We start from the raw sequence: 16,344 nt of genomic DNA, 5'->3' as shown, positions 1-16,344 counted from the left end.
AAACAGCAGGTCCCAGGAGCCCAGACACCTGGGGAAGCGCACGCTTTAACTTACCTGATGGGAAAAACCAGGCTCTGCAGCCTGGACAACCTGTTTTAAGATGAAACTGGTAGTGGAGGGGGTAGGAAGCTAGATGGACAAGCTTAACAAATACTATGGAAATTTAATTTTCTGCAAGTATAATTGAGACTCTTGTACTCTGTGCCCCAACATATCTAAGGTGTATGTGCCTGTGTGTGGTGGGGGTGGGGGTGGGGCTGCAGGGAGCAGAAGCAAAATTCTCCCAGGAACCACGTTAGGACCTCTCATCTCTCTCTCCTTTCTTCCTTCCTCCCTTCCTCCCTTCCCCGCCTCCCTCCCTTCCTCTCTCCCTCTCTCCCTCTCTCCCTCCTTCCTCCCCTCGCTCCTCCCCCTTTCCCCTTCCTTTTCCTCCCTCCCTTCCTTCTTTACTTCCTCCCTTCTTTTCCGGGAATGGTCTAGAGTTTCCAAAAAAAAAAAAAAAAAGAGGTGGGAATTCTCGCAGTCTCAGGAGCGTCTTGGGCAGCTGGATGGGAATTCTGTGCGGGTGGCTTGCCTGGGTTGTCCGGGTGCTCGCTGTTTATTCAAGTGTGGGTCAGATTAGCTACCTGGGCACAAATCCTGCAAAACGAGTCTGAGAGCGGGGCGAGCCCTCGCAGGCAGGAAGGTGCAGCCACCAAGCTAAAAATAACGAGAGCCAGAGGCCGGCGGGCGGCGCGGTGGAGGCAGCGCGGCCGCGTGAAACGCGCTGGCCAGGCTGTGCCGCCGGGAGGCCGGTGACCTCCGCCCACCCTGCAGACACCCTGGGCCGCCTGCTAGGGCGTCGCCGCCGGGACGCGCCAGGAGTGCCCGAGGGCAGGGCGCCGCAGCCTCCCGAGAGCCTCCTCCCTTGGCCCTCGGGCCTCAGGGACGCACGTTTCTTTAGGGGACCCTGGGAAGGCCCAGCTCCCCGTGTGACCAGAGAGGGCAAGGGGATGAGGAGCTGGAATAGGTCCCCACTTGCCGGTTGGCGAGGAATGGGGGACACAGGCTGGCGAGGCTCGTGTCCCCGGCCTGCTGCGCGTCTGCAGTCGCGAAGGGCAAGCGTGGTTCGGAGGGTCCGGGTCCCGCCGCTCAGTCCCCGCGCCCTGCAGGCAGGGCAGGCGGGGAGGGTCCTCGCTGCTCTGCACACGCAGCCTGGCCCCTTTCCTGCCGGCTCTCCCCCCATGCTTTGTTTACTCGCAGCTCAGCCTCTCAACATCCCGTCTTCATTTCTCTTAACTCCTTGAATTTGAGTTTGCTGATCTCTGAGCCTAGTCCTGAGGACGCGAGGCCCCAACGGACCACACCCCGGCCACGTGCGCTTGAGACCTGTCTCTAGGCATCTGAACTGGGACTGGGCTTTGGCGAGGCATCCAGAGAGGCGCGCTTTCGGAGTCCCATTTTCTCTATGACCAAGCTGCCCCCAGCCACCCCTCAGGCCCAGGGCTCCCAGAATCGGGGATGCAGCCTATTTCCTTATCGGAAGCCATTACTTCTCTTTTGGGGGTAGTGCATTTCTGTCCTAATAAATACTATCTGGTGTCCTGGCCTTCTTTCCCCAGAGACTGTGGCTTTGCAATGCCCAGACCGAGCCTACAGCCAGAGCTGAGTGAGGGGAGCTCAGCATAAAGCGCAGATGCCTCCCGGAGCTTCTCCTCTGGCTTCGCCTCCGGTCCTCCCCTGGCTGGAGGACAGTGCAGGCGCGCCAGACATCTGGCCCTCCACCTTCGGCTGCTCTGCTCCCCAGAGGCCAGGCCTGGGTTGGTGCAACTGCTCTTCTTTGCGAGGCCCTATAATGGATTCCCTGAAGCCAGAGGTCGGTTCTTCCTTCTGCACTGTGACCACCAGGAGACTACAGTCTGTGCCTCTTGCTTGCCTTGCTCAAGCCCTTGGTTACCTGAGGTGACTAGGGGGACACTGTCTCTTGCTGGTGGGCTTCAAATGATGGTCAAAGAAAATAACTTAAAAAAAATCACTTCAAGTGCATATTTTGGTAAACTTCTATTAAAATATAACACTAATAGAAAAGTGCACGAATCTCATGTATACAACTTGGCAAATTTTCACAAAGTGAACATCAACAAGCTTTTTTGTGTTTATTACAGCTATACATAATCCCTGAGGGGGTTACAAATAATATACCTCTTTCTTTTTGGTGAGGAAGATTGTCCCTGAGCCAACATCTGTTCCAGTCTTCCTCTATTTTGTATGTGGGATGCAGCCACAGCCTGGCTGATGAGCAGTGTGTGGGTCCACGCCCAGATCTGAACTGCCAACCCCAGCTGCCAAGCAGAGTGTGCGAACTTAACCACTGTGCCCCTGGGCTGGCCCCAAAATACATTTATTTTTGAAGAGAACATTGATGAAAAAGACTCTTTCCACCCCTCAAGGACCATAAAATATTTAGGCTATTTGTAAAAACATCCAAGTTTTATTTATATAATAAAAACTTAGATCACACACCCCTTTGGACAAAGCTTTCCTTGCAAAAAAACTAGAACGCTGTTAGCATGAATTGAGGGGAGAAGGTTAGATGGTATCGCCCCGTTGACATCTAGTTGGGAAAGCACAACTCATTTGACACAGCCCGCTGGCCACGCAGGACTCAGCTCCTGTTTCCAAAACTCATCCCGTAGTGACACTGCATTTTTTATCCAGGTCATACTGTTCACACAACAGGGAGAGAAAGAGAGAGAATGAGAAGGATGTGTGTGCTGAGAACAAAGACATTCCAAGGTTTTAACCTTCTTGATACATTCTATAATGATTTATTTCCAAACAGCAGCCCTGCTGTAGACTCAGGTGGATGCAGTTGACCCTTAGTTAGGAGAGGAAGCCTGAAACAGGGAGAAGCTAAATATCCTCCGCTCTGCGCCAACCCATGCTCTTTGTGATAACCCCTCCTTAGAAAGGGAGGAGTTTCAATATCCATGCCCCATCTCCCATTAACATGTTAAAATGTCAAGATGTAAAAGCAGCCTTTCAATCCATTTGAACTGTCTGGGGTCTTGATTAGAACTCTGTCCATTTTCTCTCTTCCTCCCTTCCTTCCTTCCTTCCTTTCTTCTTTTTTTTGCGAAGGAAGATTTGCCCTAAGCTCGTATCTGTTGCCAATCTTCCTCTTTTTGTATGTGAGCCACCACAGCATGGCCACTGACAGACAAGTGGTGTAGGTCCATGCCCAGGAACCCAACCCAGGCGCTGAAGTGGAGCACACCGAACTTAACCATCAGGCCACCAGGCCTGACCCTCTGTCCACTTTCAGTGGTCTGTTTTGAAGGATTAAGAAAAAAGAACCGGGGGCTGGCCTGGTGGCACAGCAGTTAAGTTCACATGTTCTGCTTTGGCAGCCTGGGGTTTGCCAGTTTGGATCCCAGGTGCGGACTTATGCACCACCTGTCAAGCCATGCTGTGGCAGGCATCCCACATATAAAGTAGAGGTAGATGGGCACGGATGTCAGCTCAGAGCCAGTCTTCCTCAGGGGGAAAAAAAAAGAGGAGGATTGGCAGTGGATGTTAGCTCAGGGCTCATCTTCCTCAAAAAAAAAAAAAAAAAGAAAAGAAAAGAAAAAAGAACTGTATTCCAGAAAGTAGCAAGATAACAAACCATTTGAGGCATAGGGAACTGAAGTAGTACTGCACTTTATTTTAATTTATTCATGAGAAAATAGAATCCAGGATTATTTCGCTTTTAGTGAGGCATATCAAAGATTGACAACAGTCTCAAATGTTTGGAGAAGGTACACTTTGCAAGCAGGTTTAAATGTCTTCTCCAGACCAGGGTAAAAGAAACGGGTTTACATTTTAGCAAGAAGCATGGAGGAAAATTGTTAAAAGTCAGAGGTGTTAGAGATCAGAAAAATCAGAGCTGGAAAATGCTTCCGATGTGTCAACTAGTCTGTTATTTCCTTGCTCTCAGTAGTTGATGACTGTCCACTTTGATAGTTATTAGTGACCTTGGCAGAGATGTGTCCACGGGTCAGCTCTATATAGACAAATCTTGAGGAAAGCTAACTCAGCGTGTGCTGATGCACATACAAGGGCTCTGTTCCATCAGCACCTGAGATGTGTGCAGCACCAACGGTTACAAAGTAAATGTGAGACAGAACCCTTGCTTTTAAAAAGTTTATCACTAATTGTAAATAAAACTCAATACCAGAGTGGCTCCTCACCTACTTTGTTCATGAATCATTATCTTAGCAAAGAGTAATAATAATAGCTAATACGTATTGAGCACTTACGAGCCTGCCATTTTATTACATTAACTCATTTACTGCTTATAAGAACATTACGAGACAGAGATTGCTATTCTCGGATTATGAATGAGGAAACTAACACTCTGGAAGTTAAGCCATTTGATGATGATTTTAACTACTAGAGCTATTGCTTCTTGGTCTTGGGCCTAAGAAAGATCTGTGAGGAAACTGGTCAGTGCTTGAATTTCACAATGAAGAAAACAGGGCCCACCAGAGGCAAGCAGCTTCTTTCTCAAGATCACAGCCTTTTCCCAGGAAAGTCACATACATTGTCACCCTAAGGGGGGCTATGTGATCAGATCAGGAGGAGATAAGCTTCTGGGTCCTGATGTTGTTCTGTCTTCTAAGAACTGGGAAAATACCCCCAAATCCTCTGTAGCAGCACGCCACAAGGATGGAGCAGCAGTTGGTGCCTCGGCCTTGGGAAAGTCTCCAGGGCGGGCCTTGTTTAGTCAGAAGCTGTGGCCATGGGCTCCATCCCTCTGCAGGCCCAGCTCACTGGCATGTGGAGGTGGACACAAACTGACCTGGTCTGAACTTTGGGTCTGCCACCTACTAGCTATGTGACTGAACGACTTTAGAGCGACCTCTCTAAATTTCAGATTCTCATCTGTAGAACACGGATTTTATGAGGGTTGTTGTAAGGGCCAGACAGTAAATATGTAACAAATGGTAAATATTAATAAGAGAAAAATGAATGGCTTTGGCCAGTTTTGGAAATCCGTTGTAATTTTTGTTTCAACTTAACTATCTTACTGCTTCTCTAAAGTCAGCAATGATGCTGGAAATTCCTTCCAAGTACCCCTCCACAGCTTCGACAGGCACTTATTTGGCAAAGAAGGTTTAAAGACCTGATGTGATGGTTCACTGAAGACCCAGAAGCAAGAGCTCCTCCCTCTGTAGGATTAGAAACCTTCTCACTTGCAAAGACCTATTTGGTGTGTTCTAAGCATAGTAAGACCGTAATTACCATATTTAACAGTTTATGAAGCACAAGCCAATATTTTCCTTGCCTGTTCAATAATGTCTAGGTGTCAGCCTTTTAGTGGTATCTATCAGTCATGAAAATATACGTGAAATAACTTTTAAAATAGTAGTTCTCAAGCTTTAGCATGCTCAGAATCGAGAGGGAACCTTGGGAAAAATATAGATTTCTGGGTCCAGATCTCAGGCAGGCAAGGCCAGGAGGTCTGCACCATGTCAGCCCTCCAGCCTTGTTCTGGAGCCGACTGTCCTCAGAACACACCCTGAGAATGGCTGTCCCAAGGGCTTGCTTTCCGCTATTGTTTCTTGATGCTCTCCAGGAAAAGCCAACAATCGAAGGCCCTTCCTTCAGCAGCACCCCAGAGGAGCAACAGTGGCTCTTGTGACAGCAGAACTGTCAAGGGTACAGTTTCATTTGGTCCATCTGTGTTACATTCTATGAAAACACCAAGATTCATAAGTAAGCTTGAAATGGGGAAAAGACTGAACTGATTCCTCTCACGGGCTCTGATCACTGGGCTGTGACTGATTTTGCTCTGTCACCAGCGAAGTGAGTTGTTCTTGGTCATGAGAGAGAAGAAAGAAAAGGAAAAGAGGAGCGAGTAGAGGGAGTTGATAATAGATGGTTTGTACCCATCTAAAATGTGGGCTAGCAATAAAGCTTTCCCAAAAGCACTGAAGCTGAGTCCTCCCACCACACATCTAAAGGTTCATCTCAGGGTGTAAACAAGGCATGTCGGGTGGCTTAACCAGACACTCCTGGACTGTGAGTTTCATAGACTCATGGGTGGGCTGTGGGTCACTTTATTATCTGGGCCTTAATGAGATAATATCTGGGGCCGGACCCATGGCCAAGTGGTTAAGTTCATGCGCTTTGCTCCGGTGGCCCGGGGTTCTGCAGGTTCAGATCCTGGGCACGGACATGGCCCTGCTCATCGAGTCATGCTGAGGCGGCGTCCCACACAGCACAACCAGAGGCACTCACAACTAGAGTATACAACTATGTACTGGGGGCTTTGGGGAGAAGGAAAAAACGAAGATTGGCAACAGATGTTGGCTCAGGTGCCAATAAAAAAAAAGAGAGATAAAATCTGCCATCCAAAAACATTTGTGTTTAAGAAAGGAAAAACACTATTATCCGGTGCCTTAAAATAAAATAAAATAAAGCCCTGCTTTTAAGCACAACGTATCAGTTGATTTCGAGTTTAAATATTGAGGAACACATTTTGTTAATGTCTAAAACAATAGTGATTGATTTAGGGGCTCGGCGACCATTTAACCCACGCTGACTGCCCCCGATGGACATCATGTAACTATCTAACGGAGTTTTAATTTTGCGCTGTTATTATTAATAGTTCATGTCCTTTTGATTGCGCTGGAAGTTGGGGGCATCCTGTCAGTCATCCTTTCAGGGGGTGGCATTGCCCTGCCCTGTTTAACGAGAGGCTCTTAGAGGAAGTGGGCCCAGGAGTAACTTACAATGAAAGAAGATAAAATTCCATTTAAAAAATTAAATCATTTTCAAACTGAAAGGGGGCCTAACCCTTTCATTCTGCAGCTGAGAGCACCGAACGAAGGACACAGGAGTGACAGGATGTGCCAGAGCCACACAGCTGCTTTCGTTGTCTGGTTCACTCTGGGGCTCAGAGCCCTCACGGGCCTGGTGGAAAGACCAAGACCGCAGGAGGCCTGGCCTGCCACAGTGGCTTCTCTGATCTCATGCGCGTCCCCCCTTGGTCGTCTGCCTGCCACACAGGAAGTAGTTCCTGTTTTCCAAATACTGAAGGTGTGTAAACGTAAAGTTTTTATAGACGAGCTACCCTCGACCACTATCTGTTTCAGTCAAGACCTAAATGCCTTGCTGAGGCAGTGAAGTGTAATGTCCGCCAGGGAAAGAGAGCCAGGACAGGAAGTGCTCCCTCCTGCAGCCGGCCCCTGGCTGCCCCGGCTCTGGCCTGTGACCCTCAGCCCATGGCAGCAGCCTTAGCTCTGGGCTCCAGAGCAGAGGATGGGATTGACATGGGGCTCTGGGCCAGTCTCTTTAATCTGGCCCTCCTTCCCCTTCTGTGTTTGTAAGCAGAGAGGAGCCGCTGTCCCCCTCGCTGCTCTGTCAGAGGCACTCTGAAACTGGCTCCTCTGTGGGAAGGCGTCAAAGCCACATATGCCACCTCCCTGCTAATAGGGTTACTAGCACTGGCTTGTAGACAAGGGCCAACTCCTTATCCCCCTTCTTACATTAAAAACAGACCAAAGGGAGGCCAGCCCAGTGGCACGGTGGCTGAGGTCAAGTGAGTCACTTCTCCAGCGCCTCCGGGGTTTGCAGGTTCGGATCCTGGTGGACACACACTGCTCACTGGACCATGCTGTGGCAGTGTCCCATGTACAAGGCAGAGGGAGGCTGGTGCAGATGTTAGTTCAGGGCCAATCTTCCCCACCAACAAAAAAAAACAACCCAGAACAAAGGATATCTTTTCTTGTCTTCCAGTGGCCCAAAAGTTGTTGCTTCTGTGGTTACCTCCTCAGAAGGTCAGTTTGCTGAGGTTGAGGATTCGGAGGTGCACCACAAACAAACAACAGCAAAAATCAACAAGAGCAACAACAGATGTGACTGCCCTGGCAGTTCTTAAGAGGGCTTCTGAGTTAGAAGTCTTTTCTAACTGTAAAAACATGGCCCTAGCCTGTCTCCAAGCCACCTCTGTTCTCAAAAGGGTTAGGCCTGGGGGGCGGGAACTAGACTGTTTATTGAGGCCTTCTGATGGTCGTTGCCAAGGCTTTCCACAAGAAGCATTAAATAAAATGTTTTGGGGGCTGCTGGTGTCCCAGCGGCTGGGTTCCTGTTCTCCACTTTGATGCCCAGTTCGCTGGTGCGACCCCAGGCGAGGACCAACCACCGCTCATCAAGCCCTGCTGTAGCAGACGTCCCACGTATAAAGTAGAGGAAGATGGGTAGGGATGTTAGCTCAGGGCCAGTCTTCCTCAGCAAAAAGAGGAGGGTTGGTGGTGGATGTTAGCTCAGGGCTAATCTTCCTCAAAAAAAAAAAAGGTGTTTTGGAAGGAAAGTCACCTTTTAATAGCGGAAGAAGTACCTCTTTTGGACACATAGCTCTGCGCACAGCCTGTTTCACAACGTTTGGAAATCCTTTAACAGTTTATGGAAGGCCACCCTTTAAACCAATCCAACAGCTCCCTTCTCCATAACCTGATTTTAGAGGTGTTTCATTATCTCTAATTACTCGGAGTAAATGATGATTACTCAGTGTTTTAATCATCAGTTTGGGTAGCAGTTACTCTAAACTCAGGGAAGCCCAGACTCCCATGGGTACTTTTGGAAGATACGGGGACTAGTCGGTGCATGCTCTCTGGTACCTCTGCACGCGGTCCCCAGGTGAGCCCCAGCTGCCTCCCCAGCCGAAGGCAGCGGCGGCCCAGCCCCTGCGGCAGCCGCGGACTCCGGCGCTGCTGGGGCTTCCGGGACCCAGGCCTGCGAGGCGAGGCCCGGCGGCTGGATGGGAGGATGTGGGCGGGGCTCCCATCCCAGAAAGGGAGGCGAGCTAGGGAGGAGGGAAGAAAGGAGGGGCTGCTGGGGAAGAGGAGGAGGAAGGAAAGAAAGAAAGAGAGAGAGAGGGAAAGAGGAGGAAGGAGAAGATGCAAGAGGGCAGAGGAGGAGGGAGGGAGGGACGGAGAGCGGAGCCCGGTCCGGAAGCTAGGTGAGTTTGGCATCGGAGCCGAGGGACGGGGGCCTGAGACGCCGCCGCTGCTCCGAGCTGAGTATCTCGCTTCTTTCCCTGATGGGATTCGCGTCCGCGCCGTCTTGAGCCTGCAGCGCCCCAGTCCTCGGCCCTCGCCCAGGTTCACTGCAGCCGTTCAGAGGTCCCCAGGAGCAGCTGCTGGCGAGCCCGCTACTGCAGGGACCTATGGTGAGCAAGGCGAGGTGGCGAGGGGCGCCGGGCAGAGGGGTCCGTGGCGCATCCTCGGGTGGAGAAGCAGGGGTCTCAGGCTGTGGCTGTAGCACAAGGTGGCCTATTTTTTTTTTTCTCCAACGGTGGTGCTAGAGGTAGGGATGCTGGCGCTGAAAGGCACTTCCATATCTGCCACTGCCTGTACCCAGGCCACTTTCTCCGTCCGGCAGCCCGGGCGATTTCCCCCTTTGGTCGGTTCGGGGCAGGAGAGGAGAGAAGAGAAGCCTTTAGTTGGGGGTCCTTGGGGAAGACTGCGGGGTCTTGAGCCTTACACGCTGCTGGTGGACTGGCCTTTGCCATCCCGGGACAGGAAGGGCCGGGAGAGAAATGAGAGTGTTGGCTCTGAGGTCCGGAGAGCGAAAGGGAGCTGAGGGTGGCGAGGTGGAGAGAAAACCACTAACGCGGGCTGGTTCTGCGGTGGGGAGCGCAGGTCAGCTGCCTCCGGAGCTTGTGCGCCGCCGGAGGGGCTGCGTAGAGGGGGACGTCACCAGACCCGGTCCCCAGCCGGCAGGCGTCCCCGGGAGAGCTAGCGAACTGCCGCAGCACACACGCCTCTTCCACGAGCTATTTTCGTAGACTTGCAGCATCCAAGGAGCCTCTCCTCCATCATTTCACGCTGTGGGGTCTGTAGGGACGATGGTCATGGTGCCAGGCACTCCAGGGAGCGTTTTCCTGCAGTGTCGTGTCCTATGGGGAGTTGGTGGCGAGAAGCACGGCGGACGCGCGGCTCTTACTGGCCCTCCCGGCCCGGAGCCAACGGGACAGGGTCCTGGGATTCCCGGGTCGCTGCAGGCCCCTCCCCGTGGGAGCTGGGCCCGCGACCTCGCAGGTCTCTTGGGCACCGCTTAGGTGGTGAGAGTCGCGGTTTGTGGGCTGAAGATGTTGTGAGCCGTTAAAACCCCAAAAGACATAGACTTGGTAAACTGAGGCTACCTCTGAACAAATGTCGGCGTTGGGAGAAGACTCGGGCAGGGAAGTAAAGGACAGTCGCCACGAGTTGCATCCCCGTCCCCCAAGAAAAACTTCTGGAGATGAAAGTTCTTTTCGGCTTTTATCTTTTTTAACTTAAAAAAAAAAATGGGGAGAAAAACGTGATTAGCGATGAATCCTTCCGAATCCGAAAGTGAAATACACCCGGCTCTCCCCAGCTCCTGGGTTTCAGCGCGGCGCGCGCTCCCGCCGCCGTCCGGGGAGATTCCTGGGAGCAGAGGCTGGTCCCGGATCCCGGGCGCCCGCCCCTTCCACCGTCCCTTCGGCGCGGGGACCGGCCCTTCTCCATCTGCTTTTCCCATTTCTGGAGCTCCATCCATGGGGCTTTTTTAGGGTTCCAGGCGTCTCAAAAAAACTCTGCTCTCCCCAACCCTTTCGCAGTCAGCCCCAGCGGTGGCGCAGGAGGGGGAAAACCTACAGCCGCTCCACAAGTGGCGCGGCTCGGGCCAGGCGCGGACGGTCGTGCAGGGGCGCCCGCGGGCTCCCAGCCCGGCCGTGGAGTCGGGCGACGCCGGACAGCCGCGGCGGGAGGGCTGCGCGCTTGATTCTTTCCTATTCCTCAAAGACGTCCCTCGAGTGCCCCCAAGAAGACAACCAAGTTTGTCGGGGGGAGTGAGGCGGGAGACCTGAGCTCTCAATCTCCGAAGAGACCCAAGGCGGGAACCGGGAACAGCCTCAGGAAAGGGAGGCGGGCGCAGTGGGCTTTCGAGCGGGAGTCGTGGGACTCGGGACCCCGGGGCGGGCCTGGGCTGACGCAGGGTCGCAGCGCAGGTTTTCGAAAAGGCCCTCGTGCTGAGCGACCCACGCGCGCAGCATCTTCGGTTAGAGTTAGGACATCCTAGTAATTCCTTGAGCTGTGGGCTGGCGAGATTCTTGAGGAAATATTTGCTGCGACTCTGCAGCTGGTGCAAAGGAGGAAGGGGGGGAAGGAAGTGGCAGGGGGAGGACTGGGAGGTTAAAAAATCAGAGAAGCTGGAGAGAGAGAGACACAGACGCCGAGGTCCAGCGCAGGCCGAAAGCTGTTCACGGTTTTCTCGACCCCTGGGAACGTGGTGGGATTTCCTTTCTGCGCCGGGTCGGGAGTTGTAAAAGCTCGGGGACATTAAGACCCGAAACATGTGAAGCGCCCTCTCCGCGGCGACGCCTCCTTTCGAGCCGGCCGGAGCCGTGAGCGCCGGCGTCCGCCCCTCCGCCGCCAATGGCCCCGCCGGCCGCTCGCTTTGGGGATTTGCTTTACCCGGGGGGACGCGGCGCGGAGCTTCTCCCCGTAATGGAGTCGGAGAAAAGAGGCTGGCGGCCGCTCCCTCCTCACTTTCCCACACCGATCCCTGGCTGATCACCTCCCCGTCTGGCCCCGCGCGTGTCAGGGTCCCCAGCTCTTGGCTGGGAGCTGAAGCGGCTGCCTGGTGCATCTGAGCGTTCGCCAGGGGACTGGCTGTCGCTGGGAGCCCTGGCGGAGACCCGGGGGAGGAAGCGGCGGGGTGCGCGCGGCTGTGTCCCGCAGCGCTGTCCTTTTTAAGCGCCCCTCGGTGGGGAGGCTGTGAGCGGCCGAGGCTCCGCCGCCCCTCCCCGCGGCCCCGCTGGAGCGGGTTCACGCTGGAAGGCGCAGCCCCTCCAGCGCGCCCCACACGCTCCGGCCTCAGGCTGCTGGCTCGAGGGCCCGGCCGGACGCACCGAATGCCCAGGCAGAGGCGCGGGCCGCCTTCCCCCGCGCGCGGCGCCCGGGGACCAGCCGAAGGCTCGGCCGAGCGCCGCCCCGAGCGGCTCGGGGCCGCGGGAGGCTCGGCGGTGGGCGCGGAGGCGGCCTCTCCGGGGGGCGGGGCGCGGGGGCAGGGCGTGCGGGCCCTTTCGCCGGCGGCCGCGGGGAGGGCGGCTCCTCCGTGCGCGGGGCGGGGCCTCTGCGTGCACGTGACCCGGAGGGGCTGGAAGAAAAACAGAGCCAGTCTGCGCCAGAGTCTCATTATATTCAAATATTCATTTTAGGAGCCATTCTGTAGTGCCATCCAGAGCAACGCACTGCCGCAGCTCCTCTGAGCCTTTCCAGCAAGTTTGTTCAAGATTGGCTGTCAAGAATCATGGACTGTTATTATATGCCTTGTTTTCTGTCAGTGAGTAGACATCTCTTCCTTGCCCCCTCCCGGGAATTCGCTCTGCCCTCTCCACCCCTGCTCGCCTTGTGTCCCTCCCATAGGACCTTCCTTCCAAAGTCCACACTCCGCTTTCTGGCAGCGCTGTCGCTTTCTTCTCGGCGGGGCAGCCTGGAGCTCTGAGCGTACCGGTTCTGTTTAAAGTGCTGCTTGCTCCCGCTCGCGCTCTCGGGTCGGGTGCCTTGCAAGAAAGGGGAGCGAGAGGGGGTAAAGAGATGAAAGGCCTGCAGCCCGGGGTTGTACCTTATGGGCTACGCACCCCCCGCCCTAAGTTGACTGGGGAGACCCCAGTGCCCCCGTGGCGCGTTCCCAGCTGCTTGTCAAAACTCACAGAGGTTGCTACCGGAAACATCCCCCCCTTCCTTGGGCGTGAGCGAGCGGGCGCCATCAGATGCTTTTTGCTGGGCATTTCAAACGCATCGGCCGCAGTAAAATAAACTGTCAAGCCGCTCGGTCAGCTGCCATCCCATGTTCTCTGACTTGGCCTCTGGACCCGGCCGCCCAGTGCCTTCCCCCTGCCCTCCTTTCCCTCCCTCCTGCCCTGAACCAGCTGGAAGTTGTGGAAGTTGGGCTCGGAGGGCAGAGGAAGAAAGGGGTTGGGTGGAGGAAGAGGGGGAGAGGCTGAAGGTCTGAAGTGGAGAGCGATGGCATTTTAATTCTCCCTCCCCCACTTTTTTTTTTTTTTTTTTACCCCCTCAATGTTAACTGTTTATCCTTGAAGAAGCCAAGCTGAGATCATGGCTCAGATAGCAGTTGGGACAAAAAAAGATTAACAGGATGGAGGCTATCTGATTTGGGGTTATTTGACTGTAAACAAGTTAGACCAAGTAATTACAGGGCAATTCCTACTTTCAGGCCGTGCATGGCTGCAGCTGGTGGCGGTGGGGGTGTGTGAGGGAGAAGGTACAGACGATCCTTCTGACCTGTTTTACATCTTGACCCCCCATCTCCGGCCCTGTATGCATATGCAGAGACATCTCTGTTTCTCTCTAGTTATTGGTGTTTATTTATTTTTTAACCTTCTACCTCCTCCCCCTCCCCAGAGACACCATGATTCCTGGTAACCGAATGCTGATGGTCGTTTTATTATGCCAAGTCCTGCTAGGAGGCGCGAGCCATGCTAGTTTGATACCTGAGACGGGGAAGAAAAAAGTCGCCGAAATTCAGGGCCACGCGGGGGGACGCCGCTCAGGGCAGAGCCATGAGCTCCTGCGGGACTTCGAGGCGACACTTCTGCAGATGTTCGGGCTGCGCCGCCGCCCGCAGCCTAGCAAGAGCGCCGTCGTCCCAGATTACATGCGGGATCTCTACCGGCTGCAGTCTGGGGAGGAGGAGGAGGAAGAGCAGATCCACAGCGTCGGCCTGGAGTACCCCGAGCGCCCCGCCAGTCGGGCCAACACCGTGAGGAGTTTCCACCACGAAGGTCAGTCCCTGGCCAGAGTCTGGGCGGGGGAGGGCCAGCAGGGCCGGCTGTGGGGCGGTGGAAGCCCTGGGGGAGGGAGGTCAGGTTACATCAAAGCCGCACATCCAGGAGGCTGGGGAACCAGGCTGCCTACCTCCAAGAATTTCCAGAGCTGTGGCTGAATTTATTTTTTGGAGACGGAGGGGAGGGGTTCGGCGGAAGGGGAGTGACACCACTCAGACGTGGGCTAGCCCCAGCAGTGTGTTTTTGCTATATCAAAGCCTTTTCTGCCAGGTTTTCTGTCTGTTTTTTTCAAAGCACCTACTGAATTTAATATTACAGCTGTGTGTTTGTCAGGTTTATTCAATAGGGGCCTTGTAATCTGATCTGAATGTTTCCTAACGGATGTTTCTTTTCCAAAGTAAATCTGAGTTATTAATCCACCAGCATCATTACTGTGTTGGAATTTATTTTCCCCTCTGTAACATGATCAACAAGGCACGCTCTGTGTTTCCAAGATCTGGGGAAATGTCAGCAACACACTCACAAGTGGAAGACGAGGCAAGGGTGGCTATATGCGTGTTCCTCCTGCCTTTGCTCTGTTGGCCCTTCTCTTTCTTTACAACCACTTGTAAAGAAAACTGTACACAAAGCCAAGAGGGCTTTAAAGGGAGTCTGATGGTAGTGGAGTAAGGAGTTGACCACATGGAAATTATTAGACATACAAAGGAGACTGGGAGATGCTGTCTTTGGTGCCTGTGGAAGGCTAGCTGAGTCTCGCTGGTTAGCTAGCTGCCCCATGTATCTGCTCCTTCAAATTAAAGGTATGCTTATGTCCCCAGAAAAGCTTCTACCATATATAAGCAGAATTCACCACTTATCACCCAACTCTGAGCTAGTTCTTGACTTTTCAATCTGTCAAAGAAGTTCATGTGTTTTTTTTTCTTTTCCTCCCCAACTGTGCCCAGAACATCTGGAGAGCATCCCAGGGACCAGCGAAAACTCTGCTTTTCGTTTCCTCTTTAACCTCAGCAGCATCCCAGAGAACGAGGTGATCTCGTCCGCAGAGCTTCGACTCTTCCGGGAGCAGGTGGACCAGGGCCCTGACTGGGAGCAGGGCTTTCATCGAATAAACGTTTATGAAGTTATGAAGCCCCCAGCAGAAGTGGTGCCTGGGCATCTCATCACACGACTACTGGACACAAGACTGGTCCACCACAATGTGACGCGGTGGGAAACTTTTGATGTGAGCCCTGCGGTCCTTCGCTGGACCCGGGAGAAGCAGCCAAACTATGGGCTGGCCATCGAGGTGACTCACCTCCATCAGACACGGACCCACCAGGGCCAGCATGTCAGGATTAGCCGATCGTTACCTCAAGGGAGTGGGGATTGGGCCCAGCTCCGGCCCCTCCTGGTCACCTTTGGCCATGATGGCCGGGGACATGCCTTGACCCGACGCCGGAGGGCCAAGCGTAGCCCCAAGCATCACCCACAGCGGGCCCGGAAGAAGACTAAGAACTGTCGGCGCCACTCGCTTTATGTGGACTTCAGCGACGTGGGCTGGAACGACTGGATTGTGGCCCCGCCGGGCTACCAGGCCTTCTACTGCCATGGGGACTGCCCCTTTCCACTAGCTGACCACCTCAACTCAACCAACCACGCCATTGTGCAGACCCTGGTCAACTCTGTCAATTCCAGTATTCCCAAAGCCTGTTGTGTTCCCACTGAACTGAGCGCCATCTCCATGCTGTACCTGGATGAGTATGACAAGGTAGTGCTGAAAAATTATCAGGAGATGGTAGTAGAGGGATGCGGGTGCCGCTGAGAACAGGCAGGCCTTGGGGACACACACACACACACACACACACACACACACTCTCACACACTCCCAGCCACTCACCCACACAACACACAGACTGCTTCCTTACAGCTGGACTTTTATCTTAAAAAAAAAAAAAAAAGGAAAAAAAACCTAAACATTCACCTTGACCTTATTTATGACTTTACGTGCAAATGTTTTGACCATATTGATCATATATTTTGACAAAATATATTTATAACTACGTATTAAAAGAAAAAATAAAATGAGTCATTATTTTAAAGGTAAATGATGTTCTCTTTCTCTTTAATCTTTTCTCTATTCCTTCTGCCCCATCTCTTTGGAATGTGATTTTTTTCCTGTTGAGGTGGGGCTGGGGGCAGGACAGAAGTCAGAGGGTGGTAACTGGAGGTGATTAAGTTGGAGGCACAGGAAGTAAACTGATGGTAGAAAGATGATAATTGCCAGGATGAAGTGTTTTCCATTTCTATTTAGTGTTAACGAGGATGCAGGGCCCTCCCCCATCTGGATGGCGCATGCCTTGGAGAAACAGTGAGGTGAAAGAAGTAGGACAGATTAAAGACTCAGGTTGGGGCTCCTTGTACATCTTCTGTTTTTGTTCACCTGTTAGAGGTTTGTCCCAGCTGACTGTGACAGGGCAGAATCTCAACTCTAGGGAAATGACTCCCACCTCTGCACCGCATTTCCATTATTATAGACACCAAGGTTACATTTTCAAACCCAACCT

At 53.2% G+C, this 16,344-nt stretch overlaps 1 protein-coding gene across 2 annotated transcripts; it reads left to right on the top strand.

The window, feature by feature from the left end:
* Positions 1–8,844: 8,844 nt before the first annotated feature.
* On the top strand, positions 8,845–15,885 carry BMP4 (bone morphogenetic protein 4). 2 transcript variants are annotated; one of them, XM_044773611.2, is made up of 4 exons: positions 8,845–8,986; positions 12,212–12,336; positions 13,472–13,798; positions 14,746–15,883. In XM_044773611.2, the coding sequence occupies exons 1-4, from the start codon at positions 8,925–8,927 to the stop codon at positions 15,600–15,602; spliced, it is 1,371 nt and encodes a 456-aa protein (XP_044629546.1). In that variant the 5' UTR covers positions 8,845–8,924; the 3' UTR covers positions 15,603–15,883. The 2 variants fall into 2 exon arrangements, with proteins under 2 accessions (XP_044629546.1, XP_014720199.1); XM_014864713.3 differs by lacking the exon at positions 8,845–8,986 and having other exon boundaries at positions 12,206–12,336; positions 13,419–13,798; positions 14,746–15,885.
* The last annotated feature ends 459 nt before the right edge of the window (positions 15,886–16,344 follow it).

The sequence above is a fragment of the Equus asinus genome, chromosome 7, assembly GCF_041296235.1.
Source record: "Equus asinus isolate D_3611 breed Donkey chromosome 7, EquAss-T2T_v2, whole genome shotgun sequence".
Classification (NCBI taxonomy): Eukaryota; Metazoa; Chordata; class Mammalia; order Perissodactyla; family Equidae; genus Equus; species Equus asinus.
The sequence above is the reverse complement of the archived record's forward strand: the minus strand, read 5'-3'. Positions and strand labels throughout refer to the sequence as shown.